The sequence below is a fragment of the Alexandromys fortis genome, unplaced genomic scaffold (assembly GCF_014885135.2).
Source record: "Alexandromys fortis isolate MF-2015 unplaced genomic scaffold, M_Fortis_MF-2015_v1.1 scaffold_114, whole genome shotgun sequence".
NCBI classification, from domain to species: Eukaryota; Metazoa; Chordata; class Mammalia; order Rodentia; family Cricetidae; genus Alexandromys; species Alexandromys fortis.
This window is the reverse complement of record NW_026068046.1, coordinates 2,178,110-2,198,144: the sequence shown is the minus strand read 5'-3', so window position 1 is coordinate 2,198,144 and position 20,035 is coordinate 2,178,110. Positions and strand designations below refer to the sequence as shown.

Below are 20,035 nucleotides of genomic sequence, written 5' to 3'. Positions count from 1 at the left end.
TTTTAACTCTAAAAATAGTTTAAGTATTTTCTTCAAATAATGTTTTTTTTGTAATTATAATTAAAAATTTCTTAAAATTAAGGATTAAATTTTTTTAAATTGTGGTTTCATAGTTCTGACATTTGTATCTGCTTCCTACTTATTTTTAGAAAATAACAGATAGATGTTTTTTTAAACCTTTAAGTGGCTAATTTTATTTTCATTTACATTTATTGGAGAATTTAGGCTAGATTCAGAGGAGATTGCTAATGAGTAATGTCATCGGTGCTTCATATGATTCTTGTGCTTTTCTTGAGTGGTTTTAATGGAAGTTTTAAGGTTAGCTGTTCTGACACTCCCCACCCATGTACATTTGCGAAGTAGGAATTTTAGTATGTTTTTCTCTTTTATCCAAAAACTGTCTCTAGTTAAGAGTAACTTTAGTTCATACTGAACTAGTATATTTCTTTGACAATTAATACTCTGTGTTGGAAAAACTCTTATGCCTTTCTATATTTGGTCTTCAATTAACCTGACTATTTGCATTCATAGCCCTTGAAAAACTGATAGACCACTAAGATAATTTCATTTTAAATTAGGAGTTGATACAGTTTTAGTCTGTTTGTACAATTTAGTTGTAGTATTTTTTTCCATTTACGAAAATAATCTAAATAAACATTTTTGTATTCTTGGTCCTTAGTAGTTACTGTCTCCTTTACTTTGACTACTTCGTTATATCTATATGCTACCACACTGCATTGCCTTTGTCATGGCTTTTCCATAGTAATGTACATTTGTCTGGTATCTTAGCCACAGAAATGAATTTATGTGACTGGCAGCTGCTGGCTTTTTTCTTTAGAATTTCCTTTCTTACAGTCTCTGAAAATATATGAATTTTAGGGTTGCTATAGTGCTAGAAAACTACTGATTACAGTAGCTGAACTGTGATTCTTACTAATGGGAAATAGCTCTAAAATTAATCATGGGAGTAGCAACTCAAGAAGCAAATGTGGAATGCTGGTGCTTTTGTCCAGAAACAGGATTTGGGGTCAGTTTTTTTCCTCAAAAGCTATAAATAAGAGTGAATAAAGAAAACAAAAATTGATAGTTATTTTATCTTCAGAGAATCTCGAATTGTGGAATAATTGCTTTTAATTGATGTAATTTTTGGATTTTTGATTTTCTGGTACTATAATTTTTGTGTGGATCAGGTGTGGATATAATATTAAAGTTTTTGATGAAAATGTACCAATATTGATGGTCCTTATTAGGTGCATGTGAAGTATTCTACATTTTAGTGTTTTTCTGAGGTGCTTTTTAAAGTTACTGCCATTTTATTAACTATCCTGTGTTTGAAATTTAAATAGGCAGCTCTTTTCTGTGTGTGGTTTTTGAGACTGTGTTTCAGTATGTAGCTCTTTTTAGCCTGTGACATGTAGACCATGCTGACCATGAGATCACAGAATGGTGGTGTTTAGTTGACTTCTAGGTTGATAACCATTATTCTGAAGTAATAATACTTTCCATGTGATATTCTGCAATTTATTGTAAATTTATTTTTTAATTTAGGAATTTCGTGAGGATATGCCTTCTATTCTTGCTGATGTATTCTGCATATTAGGTAGGTTTTAAGCCTTTATTTTACATGTAACATGTACTTGTGGTAAATTCATGTTAAATGTTTTCTTTTAAGGGTTGGGTTTACAAATGTGAAAATGTTTCTGCAAATCTTCAGTCATTTTTAACTTTATACAGAGTATAGTTTACAAATAGTGTACAATTAGTTACAAAACTAATTGTAATGATATTTGATTTCCAAAACTAAAATAGCTTTTCAATATTTTTTATGTTTGACAATGTATAATTTATATAAATTTGAGCTAAATGAGCTAATTTCAAGTAAAATCAAATTTTCTGACATTTGTCTGAGTTTCTGCAATTTCAGAATTGCAGAAATGTCATAATGTCATGCAATGAGATTTCCTTGAATCTCAAACTTAAGACACTGTGAAGATACTTTTTGTTGTACCCTTCTGATTCTTAATTTTAAAATTAATAAGATTAATCAAAGTTATTAAAAGTGCCTTTGTTTTGCGAGTAATCTGTTTTGTATTTGTCCAGAATAAGAGTTCATTTTTTTCTTAAAATTTGATGTTTTTTTGATTTATGATTAAAGGTAGTGTCCCTCCAAGGAAAACATGGATTTATGAATAATGTGTTTTACAAATTTATTCGTCTAATTTTAACTATTGATTAAAATAGCTGAGCATGGCTTCCCCATCAGTTTCATGTTTTCTGTAGCTTTGCATACTAACAGATAGCATTGCTAGACATATATTACCTTTGAAACATGACTTCTGAGGAGTTGTCACATTGGAAAGAGTTATTTTAGCTCATTACCTTCTGTCTGTCTGTCTCTCTGCCTCTCCCCCTACCCCGTCTGTCTCTCTCTTTCTCTCTCCCTCTCTCTCTGTGTCTGTGTGTGTGTTTTCTCTGTGTAGCTCTGGCTCTCCTGGAACTCAGTCTGTAGACTAGGCTACCTCTAACTCATAGAGATCCATCTGCCTTTGCCTCCCAAGTACTGGGATTAAAGGTGTGCACCACCACCACCACCTAGCTAGCTCATTATTCTTTATTCTTAGGATTAGGTGAGTTACTTATATGGCTTACTGATTTATCTAGAGTTTGGTCTTAACTAATATGAATGCCTGTGTAAGAGTTTAGAGAATCTTTCAGATTTCAGAACAGTGGCAATGTTGGGAACAGTTCAGAATACGTGAGAGTGATAAATGGGAAAAACAGACCACCATGACCATGTTTCCTAGATTTTCCACTTCTGGCATAATTATGCTTAATAATGCTATTTTTCCCTTCCTTCCTTCCTTCCTTCCTTCCTTCCTTCCTTCCTTCCTTCCTTCCTTCCTTCTTTTTTTTTTTTTTTTTTTTTTTTTNGGTTTTTCGAGACAGGGTTTCTCTGTGGTTTTGGAGCCTGTCCTGGAACTAGCTCTTGTAGACCAGGCTGGTCTCACAGAGATCCGCCTGCCTCTGCCTCCTAAGTGGTGGGATTAAAGGCGTGCGCCACCACCACCCGGCAATAATGCTATTTTTCATTCTGAACTCTCCTGGTTTTAATGATAAAGTACATCTTCATGGTATATATTTGATTTATTTATACAAAATGATAAAAGGAACTTAATATTTGAAATTGATACGAACAAATTTAGCATTGAACAAGTTCCAATGTAAAAACAGTTGCTTTTACCCATAAACTTTATACACAGGAAACTAATCTATAGGAGACATTTTGTGAAAGATGTTCCTCAATAGTGTTGGGAATATATTTTGTCTTCAGTAATTATGTTATTAGCTTTTTCATTCTATTAGTTTTTCTTAAATTGACTTATTTTGTTAAAACATAGCTTTCCTTCATAGTTATTAAGACATAAGAATTATTTCCACAGGTTATTATTGCCTGTTAGCTGTTAACCTGGATTCATGATAGTGATATTTGGTTACTTTGGAGGAAATTTCTTTTATACTATCCAACTCATTTTTACAGACAAATTTAGAGGAAACTATCCTTTTTCTGTTCCCTTACACGTGCTTAATCTTGGCAGGATAAAAGTGATGCAAGGGTGACTCCAGAACAAGAAGGGGAGTTGGGATTTTAAGAATGTGACCTAGCAAGCTGGAAAGATGGCTCAATGGAGAGCACTTGTTGCTCTTGCAGAGAATGCAAATTCAGTTTCTAGCATCAATATGGCAACTCACCATCCTTACCTTCATTTCTAGAGGATCTTACTTTTAACTCTATAGGTACCAAACTCAAATGTGGTACATACACATAACACACAGACAAAACTCATATAATTAAATTAATCTTAATGAAGGTTGTGTCAAATGATACTAATAATATTCATTACGATATAGGTTCTAGTTTTGAAACACCTTTCATGTTTTAGGCATCATGTTAAAACTTTTCATTTTAATCTTAGTCTTTATAACAATTTCTGTATGGGAGGTATGCAGATTGGGAAGATGAGGTTTAGGAGAGTGGTCATTTTTTCAAGGGAATGCAGCTAGTAAAGCTGCATTTAAGCCTGGGTCCCTTTGGATCCAGAGTCCATGATCTTTTTACTATATTGTGTTATCTTCTTAATGTGTTAAGTGTAATAAGACAAAATATTCCTATACTTTTCAGGTTAAGAGAACTTTTAAAAAGACTAATCACATGAGGGTGAGGGAGCCTGAGAGCTGTAGTAACTTGAGGGGCTGACTCTGAAGTAACAGATACACTGATGAGACCTTGGAGGTTGGCCAGTTGGTTGTTGATACAGAAGGCAAGAGTTGGAGGATGTAGAGGGCTTTTAAGAAAATTATATGGAAATTAAAAAGAATTTACAAAGTGCTAATTTAGGATACAGGAGTAAGGTATGATAAATGAGTTTATTTGAATGGTGTTTTTTTTTTTTTTTTTTTTTTTTTTTTTTTTTTTTTTTTTTTTTTTTTTTTTTTTTTTTTTTTAGACAGGGTTTCTCCTTAGCTTTTTGGAGCCTGTTCTATGACCAGTTCTTGTAGACCAGGCTGGCCTTGAACTCACTGAGATCCGCTTACCTTTGCTTCCTGAGTGCTGGGATTAAAGGTGTGCACCACCACTGCTCAGCTTGAATGGTGTTTTGAGTTAGAGCAAAAATAATAAATTAAACTGAGACAGACTTAACAGATTTACTGAGGTCATATTCAGTATTACTACCATAGTCAAAAGCTGAGAGAGTAGTACCTTAATCAGGTCAGGTAGCTAAGAGGACGCTGCGTGCCTGATCTTAAGGACCTTAGCAGTATATCTTAACAACTTTAGAGCTCTGTGACAACTGGGAACCTTTAGAAAAAAATTAATGTGATACACATCAATTAAGTTTTGTAGAAAACACCATTAAAAGTTGAGATTAGCTGGGCTTGAGGACACACACTTCTAGTCCCAGCACTTTGGAGGCAGAGGTAGGTGATTTCTGTGAGCTTGAGGTCAGCCAGGTCTACATAGTGAATTCCAGAATTGCCAGAGGTGCATAGTCAATCCCTCTCAGAAAAAAAGTGGAGATTATACTATAAGTTAAATTACATGAATCACACCTTGAATTTTCCTTGTATTATTCTTTTTCCTTTGTGGTTTGGGGATAGAACCCAGGACCTCACAGATGGCTAGGCAAGTGCTCCTACCACTAAGCCACACCCATACCCCTAAAATTTCCTTAATGTCCTGTGCTAACTTTGTGCTAGAGTGGCTAGGATATGGGCAAATGGCAATTGTCCTAGAAGGAAGAGTGAAAGGCCAAGAAAATGGTGATGAGTGTTGTATTTGATGATAAATCTCTTGATTCTTGGTGTTGACAGTAGAAAACAAACTGAAGCAAAACTCTGATAAGGTGTCTGTTATTTTGGAAGACCCACTTAGAGGCTAATAGTAATTTCACTAAGGCTGATGCCCTTTATTGTACTTTCTAAATTGCCAGTTGACTCTGAAAATGTTTGCGTGTAATTCTAAGCACTTGGGCGGCAGAAACAAGAGAATCAGAAATTTAAGGTCATCTAGTGAGTTTGGGGTCAACCTTATCTACAAGAGTACCTGTCTCAAAAAGTTAAAATAATTTAATGAGTTTAAGCAACAGTTCTGAAGCCAGCCTTTGTGTAATCCTGCTAGTCCTATTTTAAATTTTTGATGAATGACATTTTGTATTGTTTTATTTCTTCCACTCCTCAGATCTAAACTTGAATTTTCTGAACAATTTACTAAAACTGAAGGACATCTTTTTACGTATTTCATAGGGAGAACTGCATTTTTATTTAGTGGCTAGAATTGTTCCAAATAGGATTTTCAATATTCCTTTTTTAATACTGACTTTCCATAGATTTGACATTAGACTTCTCAACTTTATTGGTTATGGACTTTTAAGGTTAGGAAATATTTTTGTCCTAGCACTGGGGAAACTGAAAAGAGAATTTTGCTGAGACTTGAAAGTTAGCCTGAAGTTCATAGCACATTGAAGGCAAGTCTGTGCTACATAATGAGACCTTTTCGTAAAAAGGAAAACAAAACCCCAAACCAATACTGAGAAGATGACTTAGTGGATAAAGCACTTGCTTACAAGCATGAGGATCCCCAGTACCCACAAAAAAGCAGAGTAAGGCCAGGTATAGTGGTACATGCCTCTATTCCCAGCTTATAGAAATAGAGGCAGGTGTTAGTTAAGTCTTTTTTTTAAACAGGGGAAGGGGTTAGTATGGTGGCTTACATGTAATCTCAGTTCATGGGAGGCTGAGAAGGGGGATCTCTTGGGCAAGCTGGCTAGTTAGATTAGCCAAGTTGACAAACTCTGGGTTCAGTGAGAGCCCTGTCTCAATAAAATGTAGAGCAATTGAGGAAGAGACACCTGACACCATTCTCTGGCCTCCGTACACACCAATGTTAATCAGTATGTACACTGCAAAACTACTCAATCAAAAAGGGGCTTGGGACCAAACCAATCAAACAACAACAAAATAGGCCTTGCTTTGCCTTGCCTTTCCTCTTTGTTTCTTTCCTTTTTTTTGAACTGTTGTTATAACACATCTTACTATTTAGTTCAAGCTGGTCTTGAACTCACGATCCTTCTGCTTCAGCCTTCTGAAGGCCGAGATCAGTGTTGTGTACCACCAAACCCAGCTAAATTAGAAGATATTTTTTTTTGTTGTTACCCACTTGGACTTGGCGATTAAGAATTGAGTCTACAGTGTAGCACCTCTGACAAGTGGTCATTTAAACTTTGTTAATTTTTTTTCCTTTTTTAGAGTATTTTTATTTCTGAAATTTTGTTTTCAGTGTTCCTATGATACAAATTTGCTATTTTATGGATATATGTTATAGGTGACAGGGTCATTCATTAATATGAGAGTGTTTGTATATGTATGAAAGACATATTACTGCAGTTTATAATTTTCCAGATTCAGAAAGAGGTATTTTATTTTTAATTAATTATATTTATTTTTAAGACAACTTAGTTTTGTATAACCTGGGATTCCTGGAGCTCACAGTGTAGGCCAGGCTGGCCTTGAACTTGTGCTCCCCATGTTTCTGGTTCTGGGTGCTGAAATTACAGGTGTGTACCACCATGCCTGGCCCGGAAAGAGGCATTTTTAAAATAACTTTTAAAGAAGATGAATCTTTTAGTACTAGAGAGTATAGAAAAATGAAACTTGTATCTCTTTTCTTCTGTCATTATAGATATTGAGACAAATTGTTTAGAAGAAAAAAGCAAGAGAGACTATTTTACACAATTGGTATTAGCATGTTTGGTAAGTTTTTAAATACACTTTCTCCTAAATTTTACATTGAATAAATATAATATTGTTAATGATGTTAAATGGAGGAAGATATTGACATTCAGTTGACCTCATAAGGTGCGATTTAGATCTTGAAATGGATGTTTTGTGGAAGTAGGTATGTAATTTTTGTGAAATAATCATTTCTAAATTACTTAATCTGTACATATAAAAACCCTCAGTGATATTTCTGACCTAGTGAGTTTCTAATATAGAAAAAGGTAAGCAAGTAGTTCTTAAACTAAGTTTTTAAAAACTCAGACAGGGACAAAAAGATGGAGGTAATTAAATAAATGCAAGTTGGGCTGTGGATGTGGCTTAGTGTATAGAGTGCTTGCCTAACATGCATGAAACCCTTGGTTCTATCCCTAGTATCTTATAAACTGGGCATGGTGACACATGCTTGTAATCTCAGCACTTAGGAGATGGAGGCAGGAGGAACAGAAGTTCAAGATCATCCTCAGCGACATAGTGAGTTAAAAGACAGTCTGGAATACATAAGACACTGTCTTTAAACAGATAACAACAACACCCTCCCCAAATAGAATTCATAATTGTCTGGTGAGCTACTTCATGTTCATAAAATTAGAACCAAGGAAAAATACCATTACTGGGTCATATAAAGAATGTTCTTGTCTTTGTTATATTATAGTTTGGCTTGGTGTAGAATATATACAATGCTGAAGTATACTATATTAGGTGAAAATTGAGTTACGATAGGCTCAATGTAATGAAAATTTAATCTGTAGTTCTTACTCCATAGGCTGTGTATAGCAAACATATACTCTTAAAGTAATTTCTGAAAGAGCTATATATTTTATATTTCTGTATTTGGAGAGTTATTTTGTTGAATTGAAATTTTAGGCTTTATAAAGAGATAATGTGATTTTGTATTTTTACATTGGAAAGAGTTTTTATTTTATTTAAGATTGTGGATACATAGTTGGAATGCTAAAGAATAAATGGTCTTTAATATTTTTAATACAGTATTTAGTTTCAGACACAGTTCTGAAGGAACGTTTGGATCCAGAAACTTTGGAATCATTAGGGCTCATCAAACAGTCACAGCAGTTCAATCAAAAGTCAGTTAAAATCAAGACAAAACTCTTGTAAGTATATTTGGCTTATGTTACACATCAAGTAGCTGACAGTTTATTTCTCATTTTTAATAGTAGCAGTTTCTTAAGGCCCTTCGAAGCTATTATTTTTTGCTTGTGGTTAGTATTTTTTTCCTTCTAAAACACTTAAATTACGGAGTTTTCAGTGAGCTATTCCTGTGTTAACTTTGTCCATATTTGAGTCTTAGATAACATTAAATTCTTTTTTTAATAATATTTATTTTAAGTTAATTGGTGTTTTTCCTGAATGTATGACTGTTTGTTGGATCCCGTGGGGGTGTGGGGGTGTGTGTGTCTGTGTGCGTGTGTGCTTGCTCATATGCGTATGCTCAGGTGCACTCAGAGATNCCCCCCCCCCCCCCAGAGCTGGAGTTGTAGGGAAGTTGTGAGCTGCCTGTTTTAGGTGCTGAGAATTGAACTCGAGTCCTCTAAAAGAGCAGCAAGTGCTTTTAAATGGCTGAGCTACTTTTTCAGACCCATACTTTTTGTTATTAGCATTAAATATTTAACAACCATGTATATATTTAGAGCATATTCATAATTAGTGGTGGAAATATTGGTTATATTGATGTGTTCCCTTATTAACTAATATTGCTTTAGTGTTGAAAAATACAAAAAGTTAAACTGTGACAGCCATTCTCATGATTGTTTTAAGTTAGTGATATCATTGTGCAAACTTGATAATTGAAATTAATTTTATCTTTTTGATGATATTTCTGTTTTCAGTTATAAGCAGCAAAAATTCAATTTATTAAGAGAAGAGAATGAAGGTTATGCCAAACTGATTGCTGAATTGGGGCAAGATTTATCTGGAAATATTACTAGTGATTTAATATTAGAAAATATCAAATCTTTAATAGGTAAGCCATACATGTAACTATATACTATGTATTATTAAGAAATGCTTTATTTTTAATGAAAAGTATCCATAAAAATAAAATGAATCAGCCTCAGCTATATAGTGAATTTGAGGCAAACCCAGACAACAGGAGATCTTTTCTCAAGAAACAAAAGAATCCCCAAACCTGGAATATGTATGAGACTTTTATTTTTAGTATTTTATTGGTATTTATAAAATTTATCGTGATCTTTATGAAAAATGTTTTTGTCATATACCTCTATGTATATTAGTTCCCAAGTTCTTTTGTAACACCTCTGTCTGTTAATTTTAACTATTTCTCAGACATTTTCATATAGGGTAGAAAATAAACAGGAAAACTTAAATAAATATTTGGAGAACTCTTGAAACCTTGTCATATATAGTTCATTTGAACTTGGTTTTACAAATTTCAATTTATGAGGGACTTTGAAACATTTTATCTTTCTTTCTGAAAGTAGCAGAATGTTGCAAGAATACAGAAGATTAATGTTCTCCCTGGTTTTAAAACAGCATTTCTGTCATATTACTTTTGTATTGGACATTTGAAGAGAGAAGCTGACATTTATAGACAAAAGGAATGTTTAGGGTAATCTTGGTTTTCTGAGTGACAATAATTCCTGTTAGGTGGTTTTTTTTATCTAGTGAATATTTTGAAGTTGTGCAAAATCATGTTTTGTGGTCCCCAGGAGGAATATAATTTCCTGCCTCATTGGTTAGAACTTAGTTGCTCTTACTCTCAGCTTTTTTTTTTTAAATCTGTTTTTTGAAGTTTATGTCTGACTAAGAAAATAAGTTGACTGAGTCCTTAATTTCTTCTTCTGCTTTCTGTAAGCATTCAAACAAATCTGTATTTATTTCAGTCTTCTTTTTTCTTTGGCTTGGCTGTTGGTGATTCTAAGTGTACATGCTAAGGCCTCATTCAGTTCAAATTTACCTTATTCTTTGAAGTCAGCTTCTGGTAGATGATCTAGTTTCTTTTCTACTTCTGTCCCTATGGTGATCGAACATCAGATGAGTGAGCCTCTAGCCCTGAAGGACTCTTGCTGTCTTCTGTGGCCTTGACTATGTCAGTGACCTGCTTTTAAAACTCCTTTAGTAAAAGGTTTCTTTCTACAGTAGGCTGTATTTTTCATGCAGATTTCTGCCTCTCTTTTATCTAGCTCATTAGTACTACCACATTGTACTTTTTTCTTTCTTGTACTGTATTATGTCCTTACTTAAGGTAGTCTTCCTTTCCTCTTAAGATCTCATGTTATGGAAACCCTTTCAGTGTTTGCTTTCACTTTATCTTCTTTTATGTGCATGTCTGTTTTTCCTATTTTTTTTATTCTGGGTTTTTATCTTTTTTATGTCTTTGTTATTTTGGGAACAGCATTTCAAAGATGGATTTTCTTGAAGGTTTGCTTTCATGTAACTAGAAAATGTTCACTCCTTTCTTCAATTTTGCTCTCATAGAAAAGAGGTTATTATCTCTGTATATTAATGTGGCATCCCCTCTACTTCAGGCTCATGATCCACATGGATAGTCCTTAAGTGTAAACAATTTCATTTCTTGGTCTGTATTTATTCTTTTTTTTTTTTTTTTTTTTTTTTTTTTTTTNTTTTTTTGGTTTTTCGAGACAGGGTTTCTCTGTGGCTTTGAAGCCTGTCCTGGAACTAGCTCTGTAGACCAGGCTGGTCTCGAACTCACAGAGATCCACCTGCCTCTGCCTCCCGAGTGCTGGGTCTGTATTTATTCTAATCCATCTGGCATCCTGTAAAGCGTTGTAGAGCAGATGCACTCAGATACCATCTTCTCCACACTTGCCTGGCCACCACCATTTAGCACTCCTTATTTTCTCAGGTTAGGTTTCTTCTTAGCACTTAGCACTATACCAAGAATAGTTGACCCTGTGTTTCCACAGGGTTGCAAATATTCATGGCAGAAACTGTTACAAGTATTTACATTGTATGAGTTATTATAACCAATCTTTATGTGATTTAAAGTAAGAGCATGTATGTCAATTACATGCATATCTTGTTCCATTTTATATGAGCGACTGTAGCATCTGTTGATTTTGGCATCTTTAAGGCAGTCTTGGAACAAACTTAGACACTGAGTTTATGACTCTATCATTAGTTGAATGTACGTTTCATGAGGAATATGTTTTTGGTTTGGTTTGTTTAGTACCCAACTCTTAGGATGTGGTAGGTGCTAAATGAATAGAAAGTTAATTAATATCCTCCCCATTTTTTTTGTGGTGGTTTTAGTGATTTTTAGTCTCTCTTCTTTGACATGGAAACATTTAGAAAGCTTAGCTCCCAGACTCCGTTTCTTTATGGCTTGATTACCTTTTGTTCCCTCTAGTTGTTTGAGAAAGGAACTTTTCATTGATGGAGAAATTGAGGTTGAGGGTTTAATTTCATTGAATATTCTTTCAATGTTCAAATTAACTGTATCCAATGTCAGTGTCAATGTAACTCCATTAAGGTCTTGTCTCATCTGACCAGATCATTTCACCTGCACAACATTCTGTTTTTTTTTTTTTAATGACATCTTTGGATATGTTTCTCCATGTTCATTTACACTGGTTTCTCTTAATGAATAATCTAGTTAGGTAATACTTCATGTAAAACTATCTTATATCTGATCTTCATTAGCTATTGTGAGAAACCAGTACCACGTTTGGAATGTATGTATGTTGGGTACAGTTGTATTCAGAATACTTTGTCTGATCCAGAGAAATTCTCATTTATCACCCTTTAAGATTCTGGCAGATGAAAGTGCATGTAATTGTTTAGCCTGTGCTGTTTACTGTATAAGCAAGCACAGAAGCAGAACTGCTAGTATTGTATGGTGGTGATTGCTATTACTGTTACTATTACTTTTTACTCACAGTAAATCTGAGCAACTTATTAAAGAGGGATGAAAAGTTATTACTACACTACTAATGCAGAGATACTCTCAAGTGACTTTTACACAAAGGGGGCAAATACAATCTATATTTTATAAATAAGAGAAAAAATAGAGGTGAGCTCCTTTTTTAAAAACTAAACTATTACTATATAACTATAAGAATAGTTGCAAGATTTTCTTTTCATCTAAGTGAGTGTTCAGCAGTTTTTTTTCATTTTCTTTTCTGTTTTGTTTTTTTACATAGGGTCTTGCATATAACTCAGACTAGTCTAGATCTCTTGATTCTCTTGCCTCAACCTCCTGACTTTCAGAAGTAGTAGGTGTACTCCATCCTGCCCAGTTTAGCGAACTTTTTCTGTAAAGGCCAAGAGTAAATAGTTTTTGGATTTTTTTTGGCCATATATGCATTTTTTGGTCATGTAGTTTCTGTTGAAACTACTTAACTCTGCCATTGATGGTGAAAGCAGCCATAGACGGCAATAAATAAATGAGAGTCTATTTAAAATCTTATTTATAACAATCAACAGTCAAGTGGATTTGACTGGTTTGTTGATTCTTGGACTGTATAAAAATATTGGCAAATGCCGGGCGATGGTGGCGCACGCCTTTAGGCAGGCGGATCTCTGTGAGTTCGAGACCAGCCTGGGCTATAAGAGCTAGTTCCAGGACAGGCTCCAAAGCTACAGAGAAACCCTGTCTCGAAAATCAAAAAAAAAAAAATGGCAAAAAGAACTCACAAGCATGTTTTCCTGAACTTAGCATAGGAGAATGGCAGTGATTCTTCTTCATTTTAGATTTAGTTGTCTCGGATCTTTTTGGCTTAGGTCTAAACCTTATAATCACTCACCAAAGTTAGAACTGAGGACCTTCGTTTACAATTTTTTAAAGTTTTTAAATTAGCATATAAAGTGATGAGTTTCATTAGAATAGTCTCTCTCCTTTCTCTGTCTCTTTTGTCTTCTCTGTTCTTATTCATTCCCCTCTCCCACTGCCTATTATCCCTTCAGAGACCTCTTACTGATCCTCAGTAGTCCTTTTTGGCTTTATAACATATGAATTCCATTACCCCCTCTCAAGATCTCTTCCTTTCTTATTATTTCCCCTTTCTGCTTTCATCCTACAGAGAAGTGGGGAGAAGAGAGGTGCAAGCATTTAAATCTAGATTCCTCATATAAGAGACCATGTTTACTTTGTCTTCTGATCTGACTTTGTTTAATATGGTGATAATTGTTTCCATTCATTTTCTTGCAAATGTCATCTTTTATTTTTTTCTTTATGGCTTGTAAAAATCTCTTGTGTATGCCTACTACACTCTTTAAAATATATTCATCTGTAGATGGTTTCATTTCTTACCTACTGTGACTAGTACAGTTATAAACATGGATGTGCATGTATGTTTGTAGTATATTGAATTTAGTGTCTTTTGCTTATCTACCTAGGTGTGGTATTGCTGTACCGTATGGTAGTTCTACTTTTAGTTCCTTTTTTTAAAAAATGATTTTTTATTTATTTATTATGTGTACAGTGTTCTACAGACAGAAGAGGGCACCCTATCTCATTATGGAAGGTTGTGAACTACCATGTGGTTGCTGGGAACTGAACTCAGGACCTTTGGAAGAGCAGACAGTGCTCTTAACCCCTGGGCTATTTCTTCAGCCCCTTACTTTTAGTTCTTTTGAGGAACTTCCACACTGTCTTCCGTAGTGGCAGAACCAGTTTACATTCCCATCAGCAATAAGCATTTCCCATATCCACACCAATGTTTTGTTGTTAATCGTTTTATTGGTGAGAGCCATTCTGACAGAGTGAAATGGTCTTTCAAAGCAGTTTTCATTGTGTTTTCTCGATGACTAACAAGGGTGAATATTTTTCAAGTATTTACCATTTATATTTCTTCTTTTGAGAACTGTTCATTAGCCTGTTTGCTGATGGGGTGCTTTTTTGTGGGGAGTGGGGCATGAGTCTTTTTTAACTGTTGTAGTTCTAATTAATATATCCTACTTAATTAATCTCTCATCTGATAAGTAGTTGGCAAAGTGTTTTCTCCCATTCTATAGACTGTCTTTTCACTATGTGTTCATTTAATTTGCTGTGCAGGATCTTTTCAATATATAATTCCACTTGTCAATTCTAGGGATTATTTTCTGAGTCATTTTCAGAAAGTCTTTTCTTTTCCTCCTCTTGTTTTTGAATTTAGTGTGTTTATTTTACATCCTCTCCATTCTCTCCCACCTGCTTCCTTTCACCCCCACGTCCACTCCTCTTCTGTTTCTGTTCAGAGAGGGGCAAGCCTCCCATGGGCATATAAAGTTGCCATAAGACCAAGCACCTTCTCCCTCAGGATAGGCAAGGCAATCTAGCATGAGGAATAGCTTCCCAAGAACAAGCCAATGCACCAGGATCAGCCCCTGCTACCATTGTGAGGAGTTCCAAAAATAGTCCAAGCTAAACAATTGTTAAATCTATGTAGAAGGCCTAGGTCGGTCCCATGCAGGCTCTCTGGGTGTTGGTTCAGACTCTGTGAGTTCCCATGAGCCAGGCTAGCTGGTTTGTGGATTTTCCTGTGATGTCCCTGAACCCTCTGACTGCTACAATCCCTCCTTCCTCTCTTCAACAGTACTTCCCAAGGTTGGTCCAGTGTTTGGCTGTGGGTCTCTGAATCTGTCTCCACCAGTTACTGAATGAAAGCTCTCCAATGACAATGGGGGGTAGTCACCATTCAGATCACCATCCAGGAGATCTCTATTTCCACTTCCCAGGGAGATCCAATTAATTGTCTTTCTTCGGCCCTCCTTGTTATCTAGGGTCTCTGGGGGCTGTAGCTTTTGTACCATTGTTATCTTTTACATTGTAGTTAATATCCATATATGAGTGAGTATATACCATGTTTGTCTTCCTGGTTCTGGGTTACCTCACTCAGGATGATTTTTTTTCTAGTTCCACCCACTTGCTTTCAAATTTCCTCTCATTGTTTTTAATAGCTGAGTAATACTCCATTGTGTAAATCACCACATTTTCTTTATTCTTCAGCTGAGGGGCATCTGGCTATTATAAATAAAGCTGCTATGAATATAGTTGAGCAAGTGTCCTTCTGTTATGATTGAGCATCCTTTGGATATATGCCCTAGAATGGTGTCGCTGGGTCTGGAGGTATATTGATTCTCAGTCTTCTGAGGAACTGCCATACTGTTTTTTTTCCCCATAGTGGCTGTACAAGTTTGCATTCCCGCCAGCAATGGATGCTCCACATCCTCCAGCATAAGCTGCCATTTGCGTTTTTGATCTTAGCCATTCTGACGGGTATAAGATAGAATGTCAGAGTCATTTTGATATGTTTTTTCCATAGTGGCTAAGAATGATGAACATTTTTTCAAGCATTTCACTGCCATTGAGATTTGTTTGTTGAGAATTCTCTGTTTAGGTGTGTACCCCATTTTTAAATTGAATTATTTGTTTTCTTTTGATGTCTAGTTTTTTGAGTTCTTTATATATTTTGGAGATCATCTCTAGTCACTGGCTCGGCTGCTACTGCCAAATGTAGTTTTTAAACTAAGTCTCTATTGTTCTATTTACTAATAAAGACTCACAAGTCAAATGTTGTGTTGAAAACCTGCCAGCTCAGAGAGACCAAAAAGCAACCAGCTGACTTTCCTTTTTGGCCAGAGCCGCTGCAAGAGAGCCCCAGCAAGAGAGCATCTCTCTAGCCCTCCCAAACCAAAAAGACCTAGACATTCCCAAGTCCCTCTCCATTCCTTCTTGTGTATTTCTCTATCCTTCCTGGCTTCTCCATACTCAACATGGCTTATTACTGTCAACTCACTGCAGGCTTCATCCCCTGATCTAAGGTTGATTTTTATTAACTCGGTGCTATCAGATATCCTGCAACAATCAGTCCTCTGTTGGAGGTGGGGTTGGTGAAGATCTTTTCCCATTCTGTAGGCTGCTGTTTTGTTTTATTTGATGGTGGCCTTTGCCTTACAGAAGCTTCTCAGTTTTAGGAGGTCCCATTTATTAATTGTTGATCTCTATATGTACTACTGGTGTTCTGTTTAGGAAGTGGTCTCCTGTTCAAGACTATTCTCTACTTTCTCTTATATTAGGTTCCATGTAACTGGATTTATGTTGACCTCTTTGATCTTCTTTTTGACTTGAGTTTTGTGCATAGTGGTAGATATGAATATATTTGCATTCTTCTACATGCTGATATCTAGTTATGCCGGCACCATTTGTTGAAGATGCTTTCTTTTCTCCAGTTTATAGTTTTGGCTTCTTTGTCAAAAATCAAGTGTCCATAGGTGTGTGGATTTATGTTTGGGTCTTCAATTCAATTCTATTGATCAGTGTGTCTGTTTTTATTTCAATACCACCCTGATTTTATTACTGTACCTCTGTAGTAGAGCTTGAGATCAGGGATGGTGATAACCTCCAGAAGTTCTTTTGTTGTACAGTATTGTTCTGACTGCCCTGTGTTGAGTTATTGTTCCAGAAAGTTCTTTTCTGTGCCTAAATCCTGAGGTATTTTCCTCTAGTGTGTCAAAGTTTCAGATCTTAAATTAAGGTATTTGATCCATTGGAATTAGTTTTGTAAAGGAGGAAGATGTGGGTCTACATTGTTTTACATGTTGATATCCTGTCTCCCTGGCACTATTAGTTAAAAAGTCTCCTTTTCAATATGTTTCTGGCTACCTTGTCAAAAGTTACATGGCTGTGGTTTATTTCTATATTACCTAGTTCATTTGTATGTATACAGTAATTGTTAGTGTGGTTGTGTAGTATAATCTGAGATCAAGTATTATATTATCTCCAGCATTACTTTTTAAGCCAAGGATTGCTTTGATAGTTGGGATCTTTTGTGCTTCTATAATGAAGTTTTAATTTTTGTTTTGAGACAGTCTCCTTAGCCTCCCTTCACTGGCTTGGAATTAACTCTGTAGACCAGGCTAGCCTCAAACTCAGAAAGATCAGCCTACTTCTGCCTCCTGAGAACTGGGATTAAAGATGTGCACCACCAGGGCTGGCCATGTGTGATATGATTAATGAGTTCTTGAATTTGGTTTGTAAATATCTTTTTAGAGGAATTTTTGCTCCTGTGTTTTTTAGAGAAACTGATGTCTTCTTTTTTTGTGTGTGTGTTCTGATCTGGTATTGCTATCAAGATAATGTGAACTTTGTAGGATGAGTTTGGTATCTTTTCTTCCCTTTCTGTTTTATGGAACAGTTTCAGGAATATTAGAACATTCATAAATGATTAGTAAAATTTGGGAGAGAATCTATCCAGTTTTTTTTTTTTCTGGAGAGGAGCTTTTTGTTTCAATCTTATTGTTTATTACTGATCTATTTAAATCATTTATATCTTATTGATTTAATTTTGATGGATCTTATGTGCTTAGGAATTTTTCTAGTTCTTTCATATTTTCCAGTTTTCTAAAATAAAAGTTCTCAGAGTATTCCCTAATGGTCACTTGTATTTTATTGGCCTATGTTGTAAGATCCCCTTTTATTTCTATTTTACTGATGTGGATTATTTCTGTCTTTGATTTGTTTGGCCAGGATGTTAGTTCTCATTTCAAAGAATCATTTTTTGTTTTGTTGCTTCTGTGTTCATTTACTCTCTGATTAATTTTTTCCTTGATCTTTATTATTTATTGTTTTCTTTTTGCTACCTATTGTTTTTGGGTTTGCCTTGTCCCCTCCCACCACTCCATGGCATTAAGGGTGAATCAAAATGGTATTTGTTTGAAAAATCTCACTGACTTTAAAAATGTAAAAATTTGTAGTTATAATCTTTTCTCTTAAAACTGCCTGAGGCTATCTTGTAGCTTTTGGTAAGTTGTATTTTCACTTTTAATTGTTTATTTTTCCTACTGTTTTCTTCCATGGCCCATTTTAGTCATCTAAGGATGTATTGTTCAGTTTTCAAGTATTTATGATTTGTGTAATTTCTTTTGCTGTCAGTTACTTGTTTTATTCCACGATGATTGGTTCTTTTGTATGCGTGAAGGAAAACTTGCATTGTATTTCTAGTAGGCTCCATTGATCGCTTGTAAGAACTGGGGGATAGGAATGAGGGCTGCTGTCCCAGTACTCGGGAGGCAGAGGCAGGTGGATCTCGTGAATTGGAGTCCAGCCTGGTCTACAAGAGCCAGTTCCAGGACAGGCTCTAAAACTACAGAGAAACCTGTCTTGAAAAACCAAAAAAAAAAAAAAGATAAACAAACAAACATAAACAAAAGAACAACAACAACAAAAAAACTGCATCTGGATTTGTGAGGACAAGTGGGCTTGTCCCAAAATAAGCCTTCTAGTCTCTTTTGAGGAGGGTCGCCTACCTTACCTTTTGAACATGGCCTCTGCTTTCCATAACTTTACCAGGGACCCATGTGGCTGTAGCTGTATGTATTTGTCTTGGCTTCCTTTTCTTGACAGTTTTAGCTGTTCAATCAGTGTTGCTGAGTTTCCAAAGCTCTTCTCCTTTTTTGGTTTAGAATAGTGTATTCTGTATATACTGTCTTATCTTTTTAAATGGGTCAGCCAGAAGCTACTTTCAGTCTGGGATCTTATCACATTGCATTTGTTGGCATCTAAGGTTGAAGATTTGGTATGGAAAAGTAGTATGGGAGTCTTTTCTCTTTCAGTCTCATTGGTTCTTTTAGTTGTGTGTAATATGACCACAGAAACATTAAAAAGAAAAATGTCAAGCCAAACAATTCTTTGAAAGATTTGTGAACATTCAACTATTTTGACTGCCTGATTTTAAGAGTGCTTAGTATACTCTGAATATAAACTTTATTCATTCCAGATTCATATTGCCTCTGTGAAAATCCCTTTGAAAGGGAAACGAGTTGACTTTTTCTTTCACCTAAACCTTTTCATATAATAGTAGCAACAAACTATAATAATATAACAAAATATGATGATGATGATGATATTGATGATATTCTCTGTGTAGCCCTGGCCATCATGATTAACCTGAAACTTTTTAGAAGGTACTCTTAAGAACAAAAATTACTGTCTTCTTTTCCATAGTAGAGAGTAGAAACTCCAAATACATGGTCAAGAAACTTTAATAAAGAAATTTTGCATAGCATTGAGATGATACCTTTAATCCCAGAACTCAGAAGGTAGAGGAAGGCAGATCTCTGAGTTCAAGGCCAACGTGGTCTACATAGTGAGCTCCAGAATGCTGGGAAGAAGGGGAGTGAGACATCATAGCTCTCCTCTCCGAGATGGACGCAGGTTAGAATCTTCCCAGTAAGATTATTAGAAATGGGTTAAGCAGGATATGAGAGTTAGCCAGTAAGAGGCTAGAGCTAATGGGCCAAGCAGTGTTTAAAAGAATACAATTTGTGTGTTGTTATTTCGGGGCATAAGCTAACTAGGCGGCCCGGAGCCGGGTGACAGGAACGCAGTCCGTTGTTCCTTCTACAGTTATGAAATTCACTTTGCTTCATTCCTACAACATTGTCAACTTCATCATATTTCTTGCTTTCATCTTGTTACATTTGCTATAATGTACTGAATATCTGTTCATCTTCACATATACTCCAGTTACTTTCAGCACATTTTTTTCAGTGATCATTCTTCATAATGTGTGAACTCGTCTTAAGGATAGAAGAGGCAATCGCTTAATTGTGTATCACAAGCTTGTGAACACTTAGTAGATAGCCACGTAATATTCATTCATTCATTCATTCATTTATTTACTTATTTATTTATTTATTTATTTTGATTTTTCGAGACAGGGTTTCTCTGTAGCTTTTTGGTTCCTGTCCTGGAACTAGCTCTTGTAGACCAGGCTGGCCTTGA

The 20,035-nt window shown here is 35.3% G+C and overlaps 1 protein-coding gene across 3 annotated transcripts in view; it reads left to right on the top strand.

Annotated features, from left to right (window-relative positions):
- Positions 1–20,035, top strand: part of Thoc2 (THO complex subunit 2) — a 112,725-nt gene that overhangs the window by 16,944 nt on the left and 75,746 nt on the right. For all 3 annotated transcript variants that reach the window (XM_050118846.1, XM_050118845.1, XM_050118844.1), the window contains exons 4-7: positions 1,549–1,600; positions 7,238–7,308; positions 8,323–8,444; positions 9,180–9,313. In XM_050118846.1, coding sequence (XP_049974803.1) covers positions 1,549–1,600; positions 7,238–7,308; positions 8,323–8,444; positions 9,180–9,313 — 379 coding nt within the window. The remainder of the gene's footprint in view (positions 1–1,548; positions 1,601–7,237; positions 7,309–8,322; positions 8,445–9,179; positions 9,314–20,035) is intronic.